General features: G+C 43.3%; 2 protein-coding genes across 2 annotated transcripts in view; one reads left to right on the top strand and one right to left on the bottom strand.

Annotated features, from left to right (window-relative positions):
* Positions 1–355: 355 nt before the first annotated feature.
* On the bottom strand, positions 356–11,399 carry taldo1 (transaldolase 1). The gene is made up of 8 exons (XM_079997747.1): positions 11,233–11,399; positions 5,469–5,592; positions 3,098–3,205; positions 2,559–2,690; positions 1,922–2,097; positions 1,305–1,502; positions 959–1,104; positions 356–874 (listed from the first exon to the last, which is right to left on the bottom strand). Exons 1-8 carry the CDS (start codon positions 11,330–11,332, stop codon positions 839–841), a joined length of 1,020 nt encoding a protein of 339 aa, XP_079853873.1. The 5' UTR covers positions 11,333–11,399; the 3' UTR covers positions 356–838.
* Positions 11,400–13,467: 2,068 nt separating this feature from the next.
* tspan4a (tetraspanin 4a) overlaps positions 13,468–18,321 on the top strand; it is a gene marked incomplete at its 5' end in the record, with an annotated part of 110,263 nt that continues 105,409 nt past the window's right edge. The window contains one exon of the mRNA XM_079998205.1: positions 13,468–13,514. The remainder of the gene's footprint in view (positions 13,515–18,321) is intronic.

The raw sequence follows: 18,321 nt of genomic DNA, 5'->3' as shown, positions 1-18,321 counted from the left end.
CAGTTACCAAAGTAGCTTCTTTAAACCCTTTGACAAACTGTTATTTAATCCAGGACGTTTCATTAATATTTTTTCCAAGAAATGTTTGATGCGTGTTCTCTCGCTATAAGGATGTGACTGATGAGAAAAAGGTGGAGTTTACTTAATTTTGATAGTCAGAGAATGGTGTTAAACCGGCTAGACCAGAGCACTGGCAAAGCTGTATTCTTTGAAATGGGGAGGGCACAAATGGTATTTGGAACAGACGAACGCAAAGAAATGTCATGCTTCATGTCCTTTGGAAAAACATACATTGAATACCAAGCACATCTCAAATAAGTTATTTAATGAAAAGTCAAGAAATGAAACCCCACTCCAAGGTTCTGAGGAAATGTTTAATGAGTTAAACGCTTCATTTATTTTGTGGGAATGTCATAACAAAAGTTCTTTATTTTTCATAATCCTTTTTACACACTGATAGAAAATGCAAAAAATCTAATTTGCGGTCCTTCCAAACCCAAAAAGGGGCTCACGGGGCTCCACTAGTCCAACGCAGCAAGCAGAAGAGACTGGGTCAAGACTGAGTAACAAACGGGTTCATTTAGCAGATTGTTTCATCAGCCCACATCTCAGAGGAATCATAAAAGCTTAGTTCACAACCAGCAATGTTATACGTTATGACATTAATAGTCGGAATGCAAACCCAGGATCCAAGCCTGGGGTGGATAGCGGGCCTATTTGGGCAGCCTAGAGGGATTAGAGGCGACTCCTTTTTCCTCAGGCAGGAGGGTTTGGGGGGGAAAAGGCGGCGACATCACATCTTGAGAACGGGGGCGGGGGTGAGACGTGCCTGCTCTGCTCACTGCTGCCCATTCTTCACGTTCAGCATTTTCTCCTGCAATCGCAGAGTCACATATGTAAACGTGTATTCCTACGAGAATCAAGGACAGATTGGTCAAACACCTTCCTCCCGGCTCACTTTGATCATGGTCTCCAGCTTAACGGCGTCTGCAGCAAACTTGCGGATGCCGTCCGACAGCTTCTCCACCGCCATGCGGTCCTCGTTGTGCTCCCAGCGGAAGGCCTTCTCATCCAGGTGGATTTTCTCCAGATCACAGGTCTTGGCTGGGAAGGAAAAGATCGGCCCTGATGAACAAGCCCCGGCAACAACGCCCGCCCGCTCCCTCCAGACCCATTTTAAGTCAGGAATGAGGCAGCGTTCCATAGAACGGACTTAAGAACAGATTGCGGGCAACCTCTTTTGCTTTTTGGTTAACTCTTTTCTCACAAGCAAAATACGCCACTTGCTACTTGATCACCAGCACCTGTCTCCACGTTGAGCACGGCCGTCACCACGCTGTGGTCCTGGCTCAGTTCACCCAGCAGGCTGGGGGAGATGGTGAGCAGGTCGCAGCCCGCCAGAGCCTTCACCTCCCCCGTGTTCCTGAAGGAGGCGCCCATCACCACGGTGCTGTAGTCAAACTTCTTGTAGTAGTTGTAGATCTTGGTCACACTCTTCACACCTGGATGTGGAGAGTAGAACAGAGGGAGACATGAAGATTAAGATGGCAGTTTATTTTATTTTACCATTACAGACTGTACACAAAGGGGGGAAAAAAAAAAACGACATCACACTTTAAGAAGCCCATAAACTTATATTTCTGCAACTACATCAAATGTTTTCAGTCCTACCAAGGATTTCTTTGTAACCTTTTCTCTCACACACACACACACACACACACACACACTTTATAGGACTAAAGATAAGTAAACAGACTTGCATATCAGCCTACAACATGAAGTCTAATTGGTGGAACTTGCTCGACAAAAAGCTGAAGACAGAAGTTTTTAAGAAGAACAATCGGAATAGTTCTAATGATATGCTGTTCCGTTTAGGAAGAGTATAGTCAATTCTGTTTCAAGTGTTGAACATCTGCATCACCTGGGTCCTCGTGCGGCTCGTAGCTTTTGCGGTCGGTGTTCTCCTTGTACCAGTCAAAGATGCGTCCAACAAAAGGTGAGATGAGTGTAACGTTTGCCTCGGCACAGGCCACAGCCTGAGCAAAGGAGAACAGCAGCGTCATGTTGCAGTGGACGCCATGCTTCTCCTCCAATTCCCTGTGCAGGCAAACAAATATAAATACATTAGTTTAGAATTGGCAAGTATAATATACTGTATGTCCAAACTAAAATGTGATTTTAAGCAGTCTGGATATCTGGCTCCTCCTGGTAGCATGTCTCAGTGTTCATGAGATTCAACCCCCAATTGCACCCAGTGAGGAGGTTGGTGCCTTGAATCTCTCTTCAACTACAGCCCCTTCACATAATATGTAACATTGCTGGGAACATCGCTGCAATGTTCAGCAGGAATCGATATTACAGGAAATCTGTTCCGACAATTTCCAACCTCAAACCTAGTGTGTGTGTGTGGGGGGTGTGGGGGTGTTTACGGTCCATTTATGGTATTTAAACACAAACTAGGGATGTTAAATGTGCAGACTTTATGACCAACTGTCTTTGCGTCAACAGTAAAATCGAAAATCGTGTCGATGGCTGCCTCCCTGACAGCACATACTTACTTGCCAGCTTGGATTCCTTCCCACGTTGATGACAGCTTAATAAGGACACGCGACTTGCTAATACCCGCTTCCTCATAGAGAGCGATAATACTCAGAGCCCTGGCAACCATTCCCTCTCTGTCGTAGGACAACCTGTTTGGAGTAGAGGAGGGTTCAAGAAAAAGTTCAGCAAATTGACATGTTTAGCACTAAGGTGAAGGGTTTGGTCAAGCTATTTATTAATTTATATATATAAATCAAGAATCAAGTCTCCTGTACACATCAACTCAGAAAATAAACCTTTACTTTCCTAGTCAACTGACTTACAAAGCTAGATTGTTGCTTAAATGTCCACAAAGTACTCCTACACTTAATTGCATAGTTCAACAATTATGAGCAAGTAAAACAGCCTTTGTGCATCTGCATTTTCCTAAATACATTTATGCATCTTTACTTAATACTTCGACCAATACTAATGACTTTTCTAAAGTGTTTTTTTATACATTTGTATTCATCTATGAATTATATCAATACATGCCAACCACAGTGCCTCCACCCACCTTGCATCCACCTCAGTGGAGACCCTGCCCGGGACCTTCTTGAGGATCTCCAAGCCAAAGCTCACAAACAGCTTATCCATGGTGTTGGTCACCTGCTCTTCTTCAGTTCTTGACAGGGAAGAAAAACGATGAGTCCATTAAGGTTTGCATTCTGGTAAACAGGATGTAATGGATGGAGCATTGCACATTCTAAAGCATCATTTTCTAAAGGGAAAGGGTTCCAGCATGAGCTTTCACCTCCAGTCAATAAAGGCTCAAAGCAGAAACATTATCAGTCTTTAAAAAAAAAAAAAAAGGGGGGTATACTACACATCATAGCCACACAAACTAACATCTATCAATTAACTATTTAACACTTCGGGACAGTATCATTGTGGATACTGTAAACACACTTTATAATGAATACATATATAAAAAGGTAAAGGTCTGATTGCCCTTCACCCTGATCGCTGCAGCGTGTGCAGGCTGTGAGGTACGGGTGTGTGTGGAACACGTTCCATTGAAGTCGGAACTCTAATTATGAAAAACAAATAATAAATAAAAAACGACCTCGTGCTTGGAGTGTAAAGGAACGGCCAGACCAAACACAATATTATATGTATTGAACTATACTCTTCATAAACTGAATGCCCCCGATCTGAAGAAATCCTGTCCATATATGGAAAATAACGTCATGGCAACGTGGTCCCGGAGCTTGGTGCACAATTGTGCACGCCGACTTGCCATCCTAACAGACGTCGACATTTTGTGTGAAGTGCCAGTGCGCAATAAAGTCACTGTATGCAAGGGGTAAAATAAAGAGGTGTCAGGGGGCTGAACAATTCATAAAATTCATTGATAAAAAACAAAAAACACTTTTTTTTCTTTAACGTTACAAAACCCAACCACTACGGCTGTCAACATTGCCCAAAGAACATGTGAAAAACATTCCTTCTGAAAAAAACACATGTTCGAATATATTATAATATCTATGACAATTAAAACATTATTTATTTATTTTTTAAATTTAAATACAATTTCACCAACTTTCGGCTTGTGTCTGCCGCCTCTGCCTCCTTCGGGGAGCAGGGGGGGGATAATTACACGACTTGATCCTTTTATTTAGCTCCTCCACTCTTTAGCCTTCATTGTGAGATTGCACAAAGCGCCCCCAAAATGGAAAGGAAAACAAACAAAAAACCCGCCTATTTAAGCGATTGCTTGAAGCGAACCCCTGTGCTGCCCCCGGTCCCCTGCCCCAGGCCGCAGTGCGCTGTGTGGGTGGGGTGCTGCTGGCAGAGCCCGGAACACCTGTGGAGTTTGGATGGAGCCTTTTCCAGAACACTCTGTTTGTTTTTTTTTGTTAACCTTTTTTTAATGAGCATAATGCAGTGACCCCCCCCCCCCCAAAAAAAATAAATAATAAAAAAAGCCGCACAGCATTGATGGACAAAGCTCATTCACTTCCGCGCACAAAGGATTTATGTACGCAACATTTTCATAAAAAATACTTTTCCACTGAAACACCACACACACACACACACACACACACACACACACACACACACACACACACACACACACACACACACACACACACACACACACACACACACACACACACACACACACACACACACACACTTTTTTTTTTAATGTTAATTTTCAGATTCGAACAATTACAAGGGTTGAAGTTAAATCAATCAGTCAATAATCTACTGCGATCGAAGGTTTTCCTTTTTACAGTTCAATAGTTAAATAAAGGTATGTTATTCATCTCAAAACATGTAGGCCTCGCCTACAGGAAAGAGCAGTTTATATTTTGACTGTGTCCAATGTTGTGTTGGTCATACTATAGAATCATTTATTGCTTGTGTTTAGTGAATAATACAGAAGAGAAGGAACATGTCAAATCACAATCTTGGTAAACAAATAATAAATCAATTGCAATTTGATTAATTTCCCAAATTCGTTCAGCTCTATGTGCCAGTGCTGTGCACTGGTGAGTACCGGCCCACTTCAAGCACCCAACATACCCACTATATTGTTTTTACAACGATAAACAGCACCTATTTCTCATAAAGATACAGACAGTACCAATATTACTCCATCTAATTGCGGGGGAAAAAAGCGCAGGGCTGCCCCTGACAGTCCCATCGCAGATTGCGCCGATTTTGCGGATAAATTACTATTACACACCCCCCCCCCCCCCAAATCATACGGACCTCGCGGCCCGGTGTAGCTGATGCCGGTGTGTGGCCCGGTGGTTGGGAACCCAACTTAAAAAAGGACCCCAGTGTTATCAGTTACAAGAGAAAGGGGTTCATAAAAAAAACATTAACTCTCTGGTGCTTAGTTTGACATTTTCTCATTAAAACAAACGAGTACGTACCCGCCCTTAGCAATGCCAAATTTAATAGCCTGGTTCAGAAGGTGCTGGTAGGCGGGCATCTTGGCAGCAGCCAGGATGAGGGATGGGTTGGTGGTGGAATCTTGGGGCTTGTACTCTTCAATGGCTGCAGGATTGGCGGAGAGAAAACCAACATTAATGGTCAAACACAGAATGCTTAAAACTATAAACGTACCAATACTTCGCTCGATGCAAACTTTCTTGTAAAGTTGAAGCTTGGTGAACTTTGACATGCCGATCGTACCGTTGACCAATAGCAGAGCGCCGTAGGCTGTATTGACCTTTGAAGGGCCAGAGCATTTAATGTTTTGACATGAATCAAGCCATTTTTTTTTAGCTGTGTCAAATCATATAGAAATGCATGCTTCTTCAACCTATAAATGTGTATTTTCACGACAAACCCTCCCTCATTTTAAGTTAAAATTTTGGAACGAGATATAGGAAAAAAATAAATGATCCATTTGTGTTTATATTTTTGCAATTCGCGGATCATTACACTTCAAATCTGAATTTATTCAGACCAAGCAGAATGCAGAGTACTCACTCTCCTGGGTACTTAATAATAATAAATATGGCTCAAATGCTGAAAATTTACATTTCAGTTAAGAACCTGTGTCTTCAGCGATTCACCCACTGCTTTGTTTAAACAACCTCCAATACAAAGTCTCAAAGTGAAATCAAGAGATTAAAATAAATAAAAATCCTGTTAAGTAAAATATTAAATAAACCCCTGGCATGTAGTCCAAGCAAAACATTTATTTTAACTACATCAAAATAATGTTCTTTAAAAAGGGGCTTTTGAAGTACAAATTTAGCTAGATTGCTCAGGTTGGGAAATAGAGCTGTTTGCAGATCCTATTTAGTCTAGCGTGAGCAGCTGAGTGAACAAGCTGAGCAACATCCGAGAGCTGCCAGGCCGAGCTGTGGCCTTTATTCAGACTTCAGACTACGCGAGTCTGGCCTGATTTTCCACTCGCCGACAGGTTCTTCCAGATCGCCGAGCAAAGCCCCGGAGCGGAAGAAAATCGTAGCGTGCCCCCGTGAGCGATGAGCGTGTGGTATGAACTGCTCACAACGCGATCCAACTGCTCGCCCAGCAGGTTTAATATCTGGTCGTGTCGGGAGAGACGCAACGAGCTACAGCCAATGAGAGTGGACACAGGGTGGGTGGGATGGGTCGAGAAGGAAGTGCAGCGGAACAACAGCAGCCAGAAACACACAACATACCTATTTTACCTTTCTTTTCCTCAAGGTTTTTTTAAAACATCTCATTAAATTCTCTCTCTTTTTTTTTTTTTTTTTTTTTTTTTTACAGTGATCAAGAATTTAATTAAATAATAATAAAATAATCCTGTCTCAGGCATGGTATCGCCTCATTTCCAGTGTCACCTCTTGAGTGTATTTGTGACAAAACGTAGTTGAGACCCGACAGACTCGGCGGGGATTACTCCCGGTGAAAGATTGAGTAATGTGCGACCGCATGTCACTGATTAGCCATGTAGTGTGAAAACCACAAGACCGAAAGATTCGGATCACAAGTTGTGTAGTGTGAACAGTCCAGCAATCTAACGACTTTGAAAGTCGTACAGTGTGCCCATGGCATTACGCTCACTGTTCCCGCAGGATCCATTTATCTCAAACCGACAAGCAATTTGCTTGTGGGTAAAATGCGTCTGATATACAATTAACAAGATATAGAGTACAGCTGTTGGTTTAAAGCTAGTGTTGTTTACCACATTGCAGCCAACTTCCAGGGAAGTTACCAGAGAAAGCCTGAGGCACCCATTAAGATCACTAAGTTAGGGTATGCAGGGCAGGCGCCATTTGTCTTTACAACTGAATTAAGCAATCAGTCCCTAGTTCTTAACTGGTCTAGTCTCAGAATCAGAATTTGTCCACAGTCGTCAAGTCACGACCTAAACATAATTTAAGGTTTGAACAGCTTATTTCACAAAATGAATAGTGCTATAATCCACAATGCTTTTGCGCATGTTTAATTTTTTTTTCTCCTTTTTAAGTACAACAAGGCCTAAAAACAACAACTATTATTGAATAAAAAGACACTGACAAACTAATTTCTCAAGTTTCTAAAATACTACTTTATTTAGACTAATGGTTGACCGTTTAATTTATTTGCACATTTTGAGATAATCGCATCGGCCGTCTGGAGACTAGAGTTGTCAAAAATATAGATTTTTCTATAGATATTGATTCTGAAAATTTGAGAAGTAATATTACTAATATTATTTTTAAATGGCTTTAACTGACAGGACTTATTTTATTTTTAATATTCAATAAAAAAAATACACACACACGCGCCCACACACACACGCGCCCACACACACACACGCCCACACACACACACACACGCCCACACACACACACACATGCCCACACACACACACACATGCCCACACACACACACACATGCCCACACACACACACACACATGCCCACACACACACACACGCCTTGATGAGGTCGTTCTCTATATACTGTAGTCTGCTTATCAATTGTTTTTAAGCTCAATAAACACACATAATATTTGACCGGAATCTCTCCCATTTGTCCGGGCCATTGAAATCTTCCAGGACACGTGGACCGGCACCAGTTCTTTCTAACGAAACCCTGGTTCCCATGGTGATTTTCCTGTCTTTATTTTATGGCCACAAAGGGCACCCTCAGATTCCCCCCCCGCCCCCACGTCCCTGCCTGTGTGTCCTGAGACAGCCGTGCATGGCGCGGGCCAGTTCCCGACTCCGGTGCCTGTCTTTAGGGACAGCCCTGCCCCAAAAAAAAATTTAAGTTCTGTCTCCATGTTGCTATGGGACTTAATTTAGTAAAAACTGATGTTTTGTGTAAATACTTTACTTGTAAATAATAAATCCTGCACTTCTGGAACGGAGAGATTCTTTGTCCCCCAGACTTTGATATTATGCAGTTTATTAATATTTATTGTTTATAATTATTTCGTTTCATGGATAAGCTGGTTTTTTTTTTTTGTTTTTTTTTTACAAAGTTTAGTCTTTTGATTACCTGTGGACATATTTAGTTGATACATTTTATTTTAAATGAGTGCACTGCAGAGACAATGCAGACAACAATTAAATTTTCATTTAATTAATTCATTTAAGTTCAGCAATTTTGTGTCTCATTTGTTATTATTAAATTGTTGTATTTCATCAGATGCCCCCCATATTGGTCGACCACTAATTTAGACAACGATGAAATGCAACTAGGACTTAATGATAACATCAGGAAATGAAAAGGTAAACCACTTAAAAGCTATGCCAGTGGAGATATGCCTGCATCGTTTTCGAGATCCAAGATTGCATGAACTACTACAGTTGAATGGATCATATTGTTTAATGGACCACAGCCCAATTAAGGGAATAAGAATACGTTAACTTTTAAAGCTTAAATTGTTTTCAGATAAAAAAAGTCAAGTCAATCCCCATCTTGATCCAATGATGTTAACTGATTATTCAAAGAAATTGACCCAACCAGTACATTTTATCAGCCTATTTTAAAAGTTTGGGAAAGGGCATTTTTTGCAATATTGTATTTCTCAACATTGGTTTTAGTTAGGCAAGAGTATGGTGGACCTCAAACAATATTGTCACATTTCAGACATAGCAAAAAAGTATAGCTGGTGCCAAGTTACACTTGCTACCAGTTAAAATAGATGATACATTTAAGCATAGCCTAAATTGCACAAAAGATGCTTATCCGAAGGGCAAGTGTCATTCACACAACCTATTGAGCAAGAAAGGTTTTTACTACTATCATATTGCTGATTTTAATAGGATGTGTGACCCCTATAACTTGTAAATTACTAAGCTGTCACAACAGGTATAACATAATGGATATAATGGCTGTATAATGGAGGGGCAAAAACATGTGTTCGGTCCTTGCTGCTAAGCTACCTGCAGAATGTTTCCACCATCCCCCCAGATCCTTAAAACACAACAAACTCTTAACCCTTTCTAATGCCCATCACCTCACCACTTCTAATACCCATAATAATAATAAAAACCTGTTGTAAGAGAAAACTCTCCAGCGATAATATGTAGCTGAGGTGACAGGTAGTTTGCATGGATGTTAAATCATGTGTCAACATGCGGTGGAAATAGTCGCAAAGCTGCAGTAACAGCTGTCAATAGGCTGCTCTGGGATTTGCAGGATGAATTTGGTATTCTGAGCGAAAGGTTAGTGAAGCCTACAACAGATAAGAAACCCTTACACACTGTAGTGTAAGGGTAAACCCTATACACCTGCATATACCCCCCCAGGGTGTATGCAGGTGTATAGGGTTTACCTGACCCTTTCCATGGCAAGCCATTGTATACTCACTTACTAGCCTAATTCCCCATTGAAATTCAGCCCACTCACCCCCATCCTGTTAGTACAAAGACCTCTCCAACTAGCACTACAGCTGCTTTAGTATCTTGCTCAATGTGTCCAAATTGGCATCCTTATTATATAATGCTTCCAAACTTCCCACAGGGATTAATAAAGTGCTCTCATCTTGATAGAAACTCAATACTTGAGTAACTTCGGGAAGCTGTTCGCCTGGATCACATTACAGTGAATGGGAAACCTGTCTTTCTGTCTTGTCATGCTGACTTGCAGGGCAGGCATGAGGAACTATGGGGCTTTCAAAACAATTAACTGTTTCCACTCAGTTCCTCATTTAGAAAAAAAAAGAAGGCATTTCCATGTCAAAACCTGAAAAGGTGAACTGTTTGCTTACAGTCTCCAAGCTAGCAGTGTAGAGATTAGGTATAACATATACAAGTCAGTGTCGTCACGTCACAGCTAACTTCGAGTCTATACTAAAGTTGGGAGAGAACAGCGAAACTGATCAAAACAGTGAGGGCCGTTACTGTACAGTGTCAAAACAGCGACACTAATCAAAACAGTGAGTTGTGATTGTACGGTGTCCAACAGTGACACCGATCAAAGCGGTGACAGTCGTTATCGTACAGTGTCCAACGGTGCTGGCATCTTAGAAATGAGATAATGGCGAAGTTTGACGGGTAATCGTTTTGCTGGGGACCCCCTGGAACCTCATGAGGGACGGACGAGCACTGTTCTAAATAATCCACGGCCACATTTATCATCACATGGGCTTCGCAATTATCTAGTTAATGGTCTGTTCTGGGATGGGGCTAGTCCACCACGTTCTGTTCTGATGTATTTCACACACACACACACACACACACACACACACACACACAAATGTATTGAAAGGGCCGGTCAAGCGTTGCATGGGGACACATTTGGCCCCAGTTGAATAGGCTTGTTCTAGGGGGTACGAGCCATGCGGGATGGGCGGGTGCCCCGTGTAACAGCTGACGGGACACGCAGCTCGCTAACAACTAACAAACGAACGAACGAACGAAACTAACAGCTGGTAAACTCGCTACGGTTACAGTTGGTTTACAACAGCACCGTCGGGTGTTTCTACCTCAGTAAGCGTTAATTGTGCATGAGAGCGGGTCACCATATTTGAGACGACACTTTCGCCGAAAGCGTGACAGCAGTAGAACAGTTTAAATAACGTAGAAGACACCCGGGCCACGGTGGTTCCGTGTCGCTCCGCTAACACGCCCAGCAAACTCGTCCCGGCGGGTTAGCCTCGCAGCTACACGCGTTAGCTTGACGCGCGGGTCAGGGGCTGTGACACGGCGGTCACCCGCCCCCGGAAAGCGGTGGCGGCGGCGGGGGATTAGCAAGCGTTTACCATTGAAGTCCCCGGTGTCGGCCACCACCACCGTGTGCTTCTTCAGCTGGTTCAGCGCGGACTCCATCTTCCTCCGCTTGTCGGGCGACACACTGGACATGTTGCTGCGGACGGAGACACTTTTATACGCGGCGAGAGCGAGCGACACGTGGGACGAAGCGGAGCCTCCAGCGCGGGGGGGGAAACAGGAAGCGGCGGAGCGGGCGGGGCGGGGCGGGCGGGGCGGGGCGGGGCGGGCGGATCGCTGACAAGCGCGACCCCGTCGGATGGCGCTCCCTGAAACAACGCAGCGCGACGTCGACGCTGCCGGACCGGGAAGGCGCTAAGATGGAGGACACCACAAACAACGCAGCCTAAATAAACACTCGCATTAGATTAGAGGGCATGTGCAATAAGGGGAGGGGAAAGTAAGCGTTTACTTTTTCCTGCTTCCTTTCAAGCATGTATATTTTATCAAATTATTATATTGTCATATTATTTATTTATTTATTTATTTTCTTTAATAGTTTATTCCTTTAGCGTGTATTGTGCGTTTTTTTTTTTAATTCTATTGTTAATTAAATGTCTGAAACAAACAACACCACAACCAGAATGCTTCTTTGCGCTCCGACACGAGATGCCGGTGCGAATCGTGTGCGTGATCCCGATGCGACGATTATCACGCTTCACTTTTCTCCAAATGCTGTTTTTTTGTTGTTTTTTTTTTAACCCCAACGCGAAGCAGTAGTCGAGCGCGGAACACCAGGCCGTGTTCGTTTTGGTGTTCCCTAGAAAAGGAGCGTTTGGCCCCGCACCCAGCTCCCCATGCGCCGGATCAAATGCATTTCGAACTCTGCCTTCGCAGAGATCCAGAGATCTGAGAATTCTCTACGTAATGTTGTTGTTTTTTTTTTTATGGGAGGGAGACGAGTTACAACACCTGACCCGTGTAAGTGCGCCATCTGCAGGACGGGGAACACCACAGCTATAAGGGGAATTGCAAAAATGTAATAATGTATTACCAATTTACCATTGAATAAACATATTATATGTTTCATCTCATTGTATGGTTGTCTGTGGAACGTATATATTGTGCCCGATTGCTGATCCTCTGTCAAATGTGTAGCTCCAGAGTGGTTCGGTATATCCTCTTCAATGAAGAGGAAAGGGGGAACCAATTCAAAATAATGCTGAATACATTAAGAGATTGAAGAGAAGAAGCAGAGTCCCTGCTCTTAATAAAATGTAATAAACATCTAGCATTTAAGACGATGTACGAAAATGATCGTTTATGAAGGCACTTCGCCCAATTTGTTGAATGTGTAACAACGGACAGACGAAAAGATCCAAAAATGTCTGAAAACTATAAGAATGGCGATCCACAAATTCAGATATAGTTCCACATTCAGATTTGAATGCTCAATGTGCATTCAAAGTTATTGTCTATTTACTTCCATTCATAAAATGTGTCATCATTACAGATGATGAATATACACATCAATTTTTTTTTCATATTGAGAGTAGGCTATAGCCATAATGCTGTAATTTATACATTTATAACTTGTGCGTTTGATAATAACAATAAGAAATTTCTATGTAATAATGATTTCATGTAATAATAAAAATAACAACAACAAATTAAACTGCAGGCAGCAATGCGTGGGGTCCAGGGTAGTCGGCCTTTCGTTATAGTTCAATGAACGATGTGTGCTTTGGCTCTTTTTTTCCGGTGTGTTTTGGCTGGAGCGAACAAACTTCTGCAGTAGAAGTTTGTTCGCTCCAGCCTGGTTACAGTGTTATTTCTCTGATCGGGCGGTGTTTCCTACGCCACAACTAACGGAGCTTATCTTTCTGAATTAGGGCTGCACAATTGGCGCTAAAATGATAATCACGATAACTTTTAGTCAATATTGTGATCACGATTATTCATCACGATTATTCATCTATTTTGGGGAACAGATTCATTGCGGCCCTTTGAAAATCCACAGAAAACGGCCTTCACAATAATAGTGTCTAACCCCATTTATAAATAAACTCAAATGTACAAATCTTCCAAACAAAATAGGACATTAATTCAGTCTTCTGGCTGTATCCACCGCGCAGCCAAACTGGACGGCAAAGCGCCAGTGCTTATATGATTTTCCACGGGTAGGGGTCGACATAACGCCGCTTCCACGGTTACATGTGTTTCCAGGTCCCACTTGACAGAGAAGCGGTTCAACGCTCCGAGGAGAAAACAACGTGGAAAGTTTTCAGTCCGACTGAGAAGACGAGGCGAGCGGACAGGGACGACGCGCTGCACGGTAAGACATTTCATCTGCCTTTTACCATCAACAACTGAGACGCATAGTTGTTCTGAGTGCTGGTTGTTGTTCTGTTGACATTGTAGTAAACATTTATAATAATAATAATAATAATAATAATAATAGTAATAATAATAATAATAATAATAACAACGCAATAATACTAATACAATAATATAATAATAATAATAATAATTATGATTATAATAATAATAAATGTTCTGATGTGACTGATGTGATGTGACTAGGACATATTGTGTGTATTCACCGGGTGCGTTGCATTGACATTTCACTGCATATATGTATGATAGTATGTATATGTATGTGACGAATAAACCTCTTGAATCTTGAATCTTGACTCTCCATTCTGTTTACCCCCGTTCGAACTCTGATACTTAAATATCCAAGGGTAATCCTGCGTGAAATGGCTGCTGCAGCAAATTCTTAACATTCTGTCATATCGTTGTGGATCTTAAATAATCATTCAAGACCACACTGTGGACCAACTCTGTGTTTTACCAATGTGCATATATGCACAACACCCTCCTCACACGGGTCAGCATCCCTAAACAAACTGTTCCTCAGGCGGCCTGTGGTGATGGAGGTGGCCGGAGTTCTTACAAAGGTGCAGTTGTTAGGGCGAAACTTGAGTGCGGGGGGGAGAAAGTGTGATAATGAATGTCTGGGGCAAAGTTTTCCAAGAATCTGGATGAAGGAGTGAATAACAAACACTTCCAGGAATAACATTTTAAAAATACCTCACATTCCAGGGGCCTTCTCCTCCCATCCTTTATTCAGGGGGGGTTGCCAAAGGAAGTCTGGGCATCAGTGAGGGGTCTGTACGCCCACACTTCACTACTGTGCAAAGTGGTTGTATGTGCTCCATAACTCGAGACTGAAGTATTTAATGGGAATTTGGTTATGGTGATGTTGTGATGCAGTTAAACGTCATCTGTCCTCCATTGCTGATGATTGTTTCTCGAATATTCTGTATGTGTCGATATCTTATGAAAGCACAGAGAAGTCGTCCCCCAAAGAAATATTGTCAAAGCAGACCGTCCCCGCCTCTGGTTGTCTCCTAATCGTCATCGACCCCAAAGTGGACGATGAGCTGCGACCCCTGACCCCCGGCAGCTGTCCCTGTTTAGGAGGAGAAGCAGCTACTCTGACATTTGGATAATGATCCGAGGTTTTTGTCGTTGTCATTGATGCCCAGGAAGGAAGGACGGCGCTCGTAGCGTTTTAGCTGTTTTGAGTGAAACGCCGAAAATAGCTGTGGCAGAGTGCTACCGTCTGGGTGTTTTCTTTAGCTCCAGCAGCCGGGTGCTTTTTGGGGCTGGTTCTGTGGCCGGCGTGTAGGTGTGGCAACCCTGGATAATTACCCTGCACATTGGCTCCACACAACATGGATTTAACTGTACAATTCGTCATTGTACGACCGAGTCTAGCTGTGTGAGAGCGTCTGTGGGCCTGAGCCGCTTTGCTCACGATCGTTCTTAAGCTCTTTGTTTATTATCTGGGCATTTATGTTAATTCCAGCTGGTGTTATCCTTTGTATCCCCGGTTCCACTTGTTTCCCCGGAACTGTCGGCATCGTGTTAACTCAAATAAAGGTGAATCGAGCGGATATGTGATTCTACATGTAAATGGCTGTACGAATATTCAAAGAGAACTTGAACACCTCCCCCCTCCCTCCTCCGCCCAGCACACGGGCACATGCGGGCATGCACACACGTGCGCACGCACGCACGCGCACACACACGCACGCACACACGCACGCACGCATGCACGCACGCACGCACGCACACACACACACACACACAGTACATAGTCTCTGCTTGTTAAGACTCCCAAACATTTGTCTTAAGATCAGATGGGCCATATCAAGACTCGCAAACAGTATTCGCTAAGTCGTCGTCACAGCAGATACGTTGACTACGTCAAGAAACGTTAAATGGACTTAGTGTTAAACGTGGAGGTACTTGTCACAACCGGTGACCTAATTTAACAGGAAATATAAATATAATGAATAGAAATATAATAGAAATGTATTAGAGTAATAAGTGTAGATATTTGCTTCAAAATGAAGTGGAGTGAAAGTTGAACGTCTGAAACCGAATATTATTGTTGTGCTCCCAGGTGGGGAGTGTCCCGCCCCTCCAGTCTGTATTGTGATGTCATAGCATTGTGATGATAATATGACATCAGAACACAGGCATATACGATAGCCAGACAGAGACGCACGCAGTCAATCAGATCACGTCTCAGACTCAGATCTCTTCCATCAGCCTCGTCATTGCCCTTAAAAAAAACACAATCTGTGGGTTAATTCATGTTGTTGGTGTATGGATACAGTGTAGGAGCTATGACAACGTAAAAACAGGTTGTTAACATCTGCATAGAGATTGAGCCTTTATCTGCATATTTCTGTACTGCTCCACAGTTTTACACCGCTTCCATTAAAGAGGCAGGTACAGAGCCGTTCTTACACGGACTGTATGTCAGGAAGGGTTCCCTCCCTTTTCGTTGGGCTGCTCCCGTTAGGGGTCGCCACAGCGGACCATCTGCCCTCAATGCCTTCTGTTCTGCGCATCTTCCTCCCTTCCACCAACCGCCTGCATGTCCTCCCTCACCACATCCACAAACCTTCTCTTTGGCCTTCCTCTTTTCCTCTTGCCTGGCAGCTCCATCCTCAGCATCCTTCTCCCAATGTAACTCTCATCTCTCCTACACACGTGTCCAAACCATCTCAATCTGGCCTCTCTCACTTTTCCACCAAACTGTCCAACCTGAGCTGTCCCTCTAATGTAGTCATTCTTAATCCTGTCCATCCTTGTCACTCCCAATGAAAAGCTCAACATCCTCAACTCTGCCACCTCCAGTTCAGCCACCTGCCTTTTTGTCAGTGCCACCGCCTCTAAACCCTACAACATAGCTGGTCTCACTACCGTGCTGTAGACCTTTCCCTTCAGGAAGGGTTAGGGTTAGGGTTAGGGTTAGGGTTAGGTCTCACTACTATGCTGTAGACCTTTCCCTTCAGGAAGGGTACTGCCTTTAAAAAAGAAGCCGAGTATGAACGGGTGACAACTCTGGTTCGGTGACAATATTTTGCACTTAGCTTCACGGACTCAAAAAGCCGTTTCCTGCCCTTCCCTTTCAGGATTAAGGACGCAGGCGTTGCCACTGTTATTTCGAAGATTTCCTCATGTTCTGTCCCATTAATCCTCGCCAGGAGCACCGCAGAGATGTTTTAGCGCTGAGCGGAAGAAACCCAAGAACCGTTAACCTCGCGCCTCCACTTTCTGAAGACTTCTAGTCTCACACCCAGTTACGTACAGGGTTAAAAAGAAAAAACAAGTATATATATAAAAATAAATCGGCAGCTCCCTTCTCCACAGGGTATTTCTTAATCTACCATTGCTTCTCCTCTTTCATGTATATATATTTTTTTACGCTCTGTCCACTCCTGACCCCTTGGGCTCTGCAAACAAATATTTACTCAGCCTCAGCTGGTTGTTTAAAAAAACAAAAAAACTTCCCCGCCAACATGTGTTTTCATGACGCGTTGGCGGAACGCTACCTTCGTCTACGTGGTTCCCGATTTCTCGCGAGGCGTCGGGGGTGCGATGTGCGGTTTGGATGAGGGTGTAAAGCGGATGCTGTTCAACTGGCGGTGCGGGAGCCCAATGTGGCCCGTACATCAGTGTAGATTGGCCCTTTGAGTAAGATTGGTCACCGATAAATGTAAAAAAAACCCCACTATGAACATCACTAAAGATCTATAATTGAAAGAGGCGGTTTTACCTGTTGTCCCATCTATTGCCGCCTGAAACCAACCAATCACAATTTGCCATCTGAATTTCTGTCATTTCAAGTCCTGCCATTTTTTTAATAGTGTGCTGTATTCTGCATGGGTGACTTGACTTGTAAACACAGGGCCAAGTGGGAAAACATTTGGAAAGAGTTGGCAAAGTATAAAGTAGTGCAAAACAATATGAGAGAATTGCCGTGTATCCAGAAATACAGCCAGTGTTTCACTAGTGTAGTCACAGTGTTTCAACAAAACCCAAATCCTGATCCCTGAGCTGGTAACAAGTTGAATATCTGGCGCCCATGGTGCTTGACTTTACTCGATTAGCCCTGACAGGTTTTGGAAAAGCTGGCTGTGAAAAATGAAACGTGAAGTTGATTCTGAAAGTGAAATCTGAATTGGACTGGAGCCAACGCTTGATGTCCAACCATCATTACTGAAAAAAAAGGCAAAAAAAACCCTGCGGATGCCTCAGAGCGGAAGATCAGCCGTAATTAGAACTCCTTACCAACATGGGGACGCGGGCTGCCCTGGCTTTGTGCTTGTTCTTCGTATCTCCTCATACACAGATAATGGAGGTTCGGATGTGACACACGCTCATTGATAGAATATCCTATTTCCATGGCAGTTCACTGTGGTTTACCTCACTTTATCCCAATTTCTCTCTGCGGCTGACGCCATGCGTCATTAGCCCTCTTTAGCAGAAGGGTTTAGGGTTAGGGTTAGGGTTAGGGTTAGGGTTAGGTCTCACTACTATGCTGTAGACCTTTCCCTTCAGGAAGGGTACTGCCTTTAAAAAAGAAGCCGAGTATGAACGGGTGACAACTCTGGTTCAGTGACAATATTTTGCACTTAGCTTCACGGACTCAAAAAGCCGTTTCCTGCCCTTCCCTTTCAGGATTAAGGACGCAGGCGTTGCCACTGTTATTTCGAAGATTTCCTCATGTTCTGTCCCATTAATCCTCGCCAGGAGCACCGCAGAGATGTTTTAGCGCC

This window comes from Zeus faber (genome assembly GCF_960531495.2).
Source record: "Zeus faber genome assembly, chromosome: 3".
Classification (NCBI taxonomy): Eukaryota; Metazoa; Chordata; class Actinopteri; order Zeiformes; family Zeidae; genus Zeus; species Zeus faber.
The sequence above is the reverse complement of the archived record's forward strand: the minus strand, read 5'-3'. Positions and strand labels throughout refer to the sequence as shown.

Coding starts and splice junctions, on each gene's coding strand:
- taldo1 (XM_079997747.1), bottom strand. CDS start 11,332: ATGTCCAGTGTGTCGCCCGACAAGCGGAGGAAGATGGAGTCCGCGCTG. Junction 3,206..5,468: donor TTTGGCATTGCTAAGGGCGG/GTACGTACTCGT, acceptor TTCCCTGTCAAG/AACTGAAGAAGAGCAGGTGA. Junction 1,503..1,921: donor CGAGCCGCACGAGGACCCAG/GTGATGCAGATG, acceptor CTCCACATCCAG/GTGTGAAGAGTGTGACCAAG.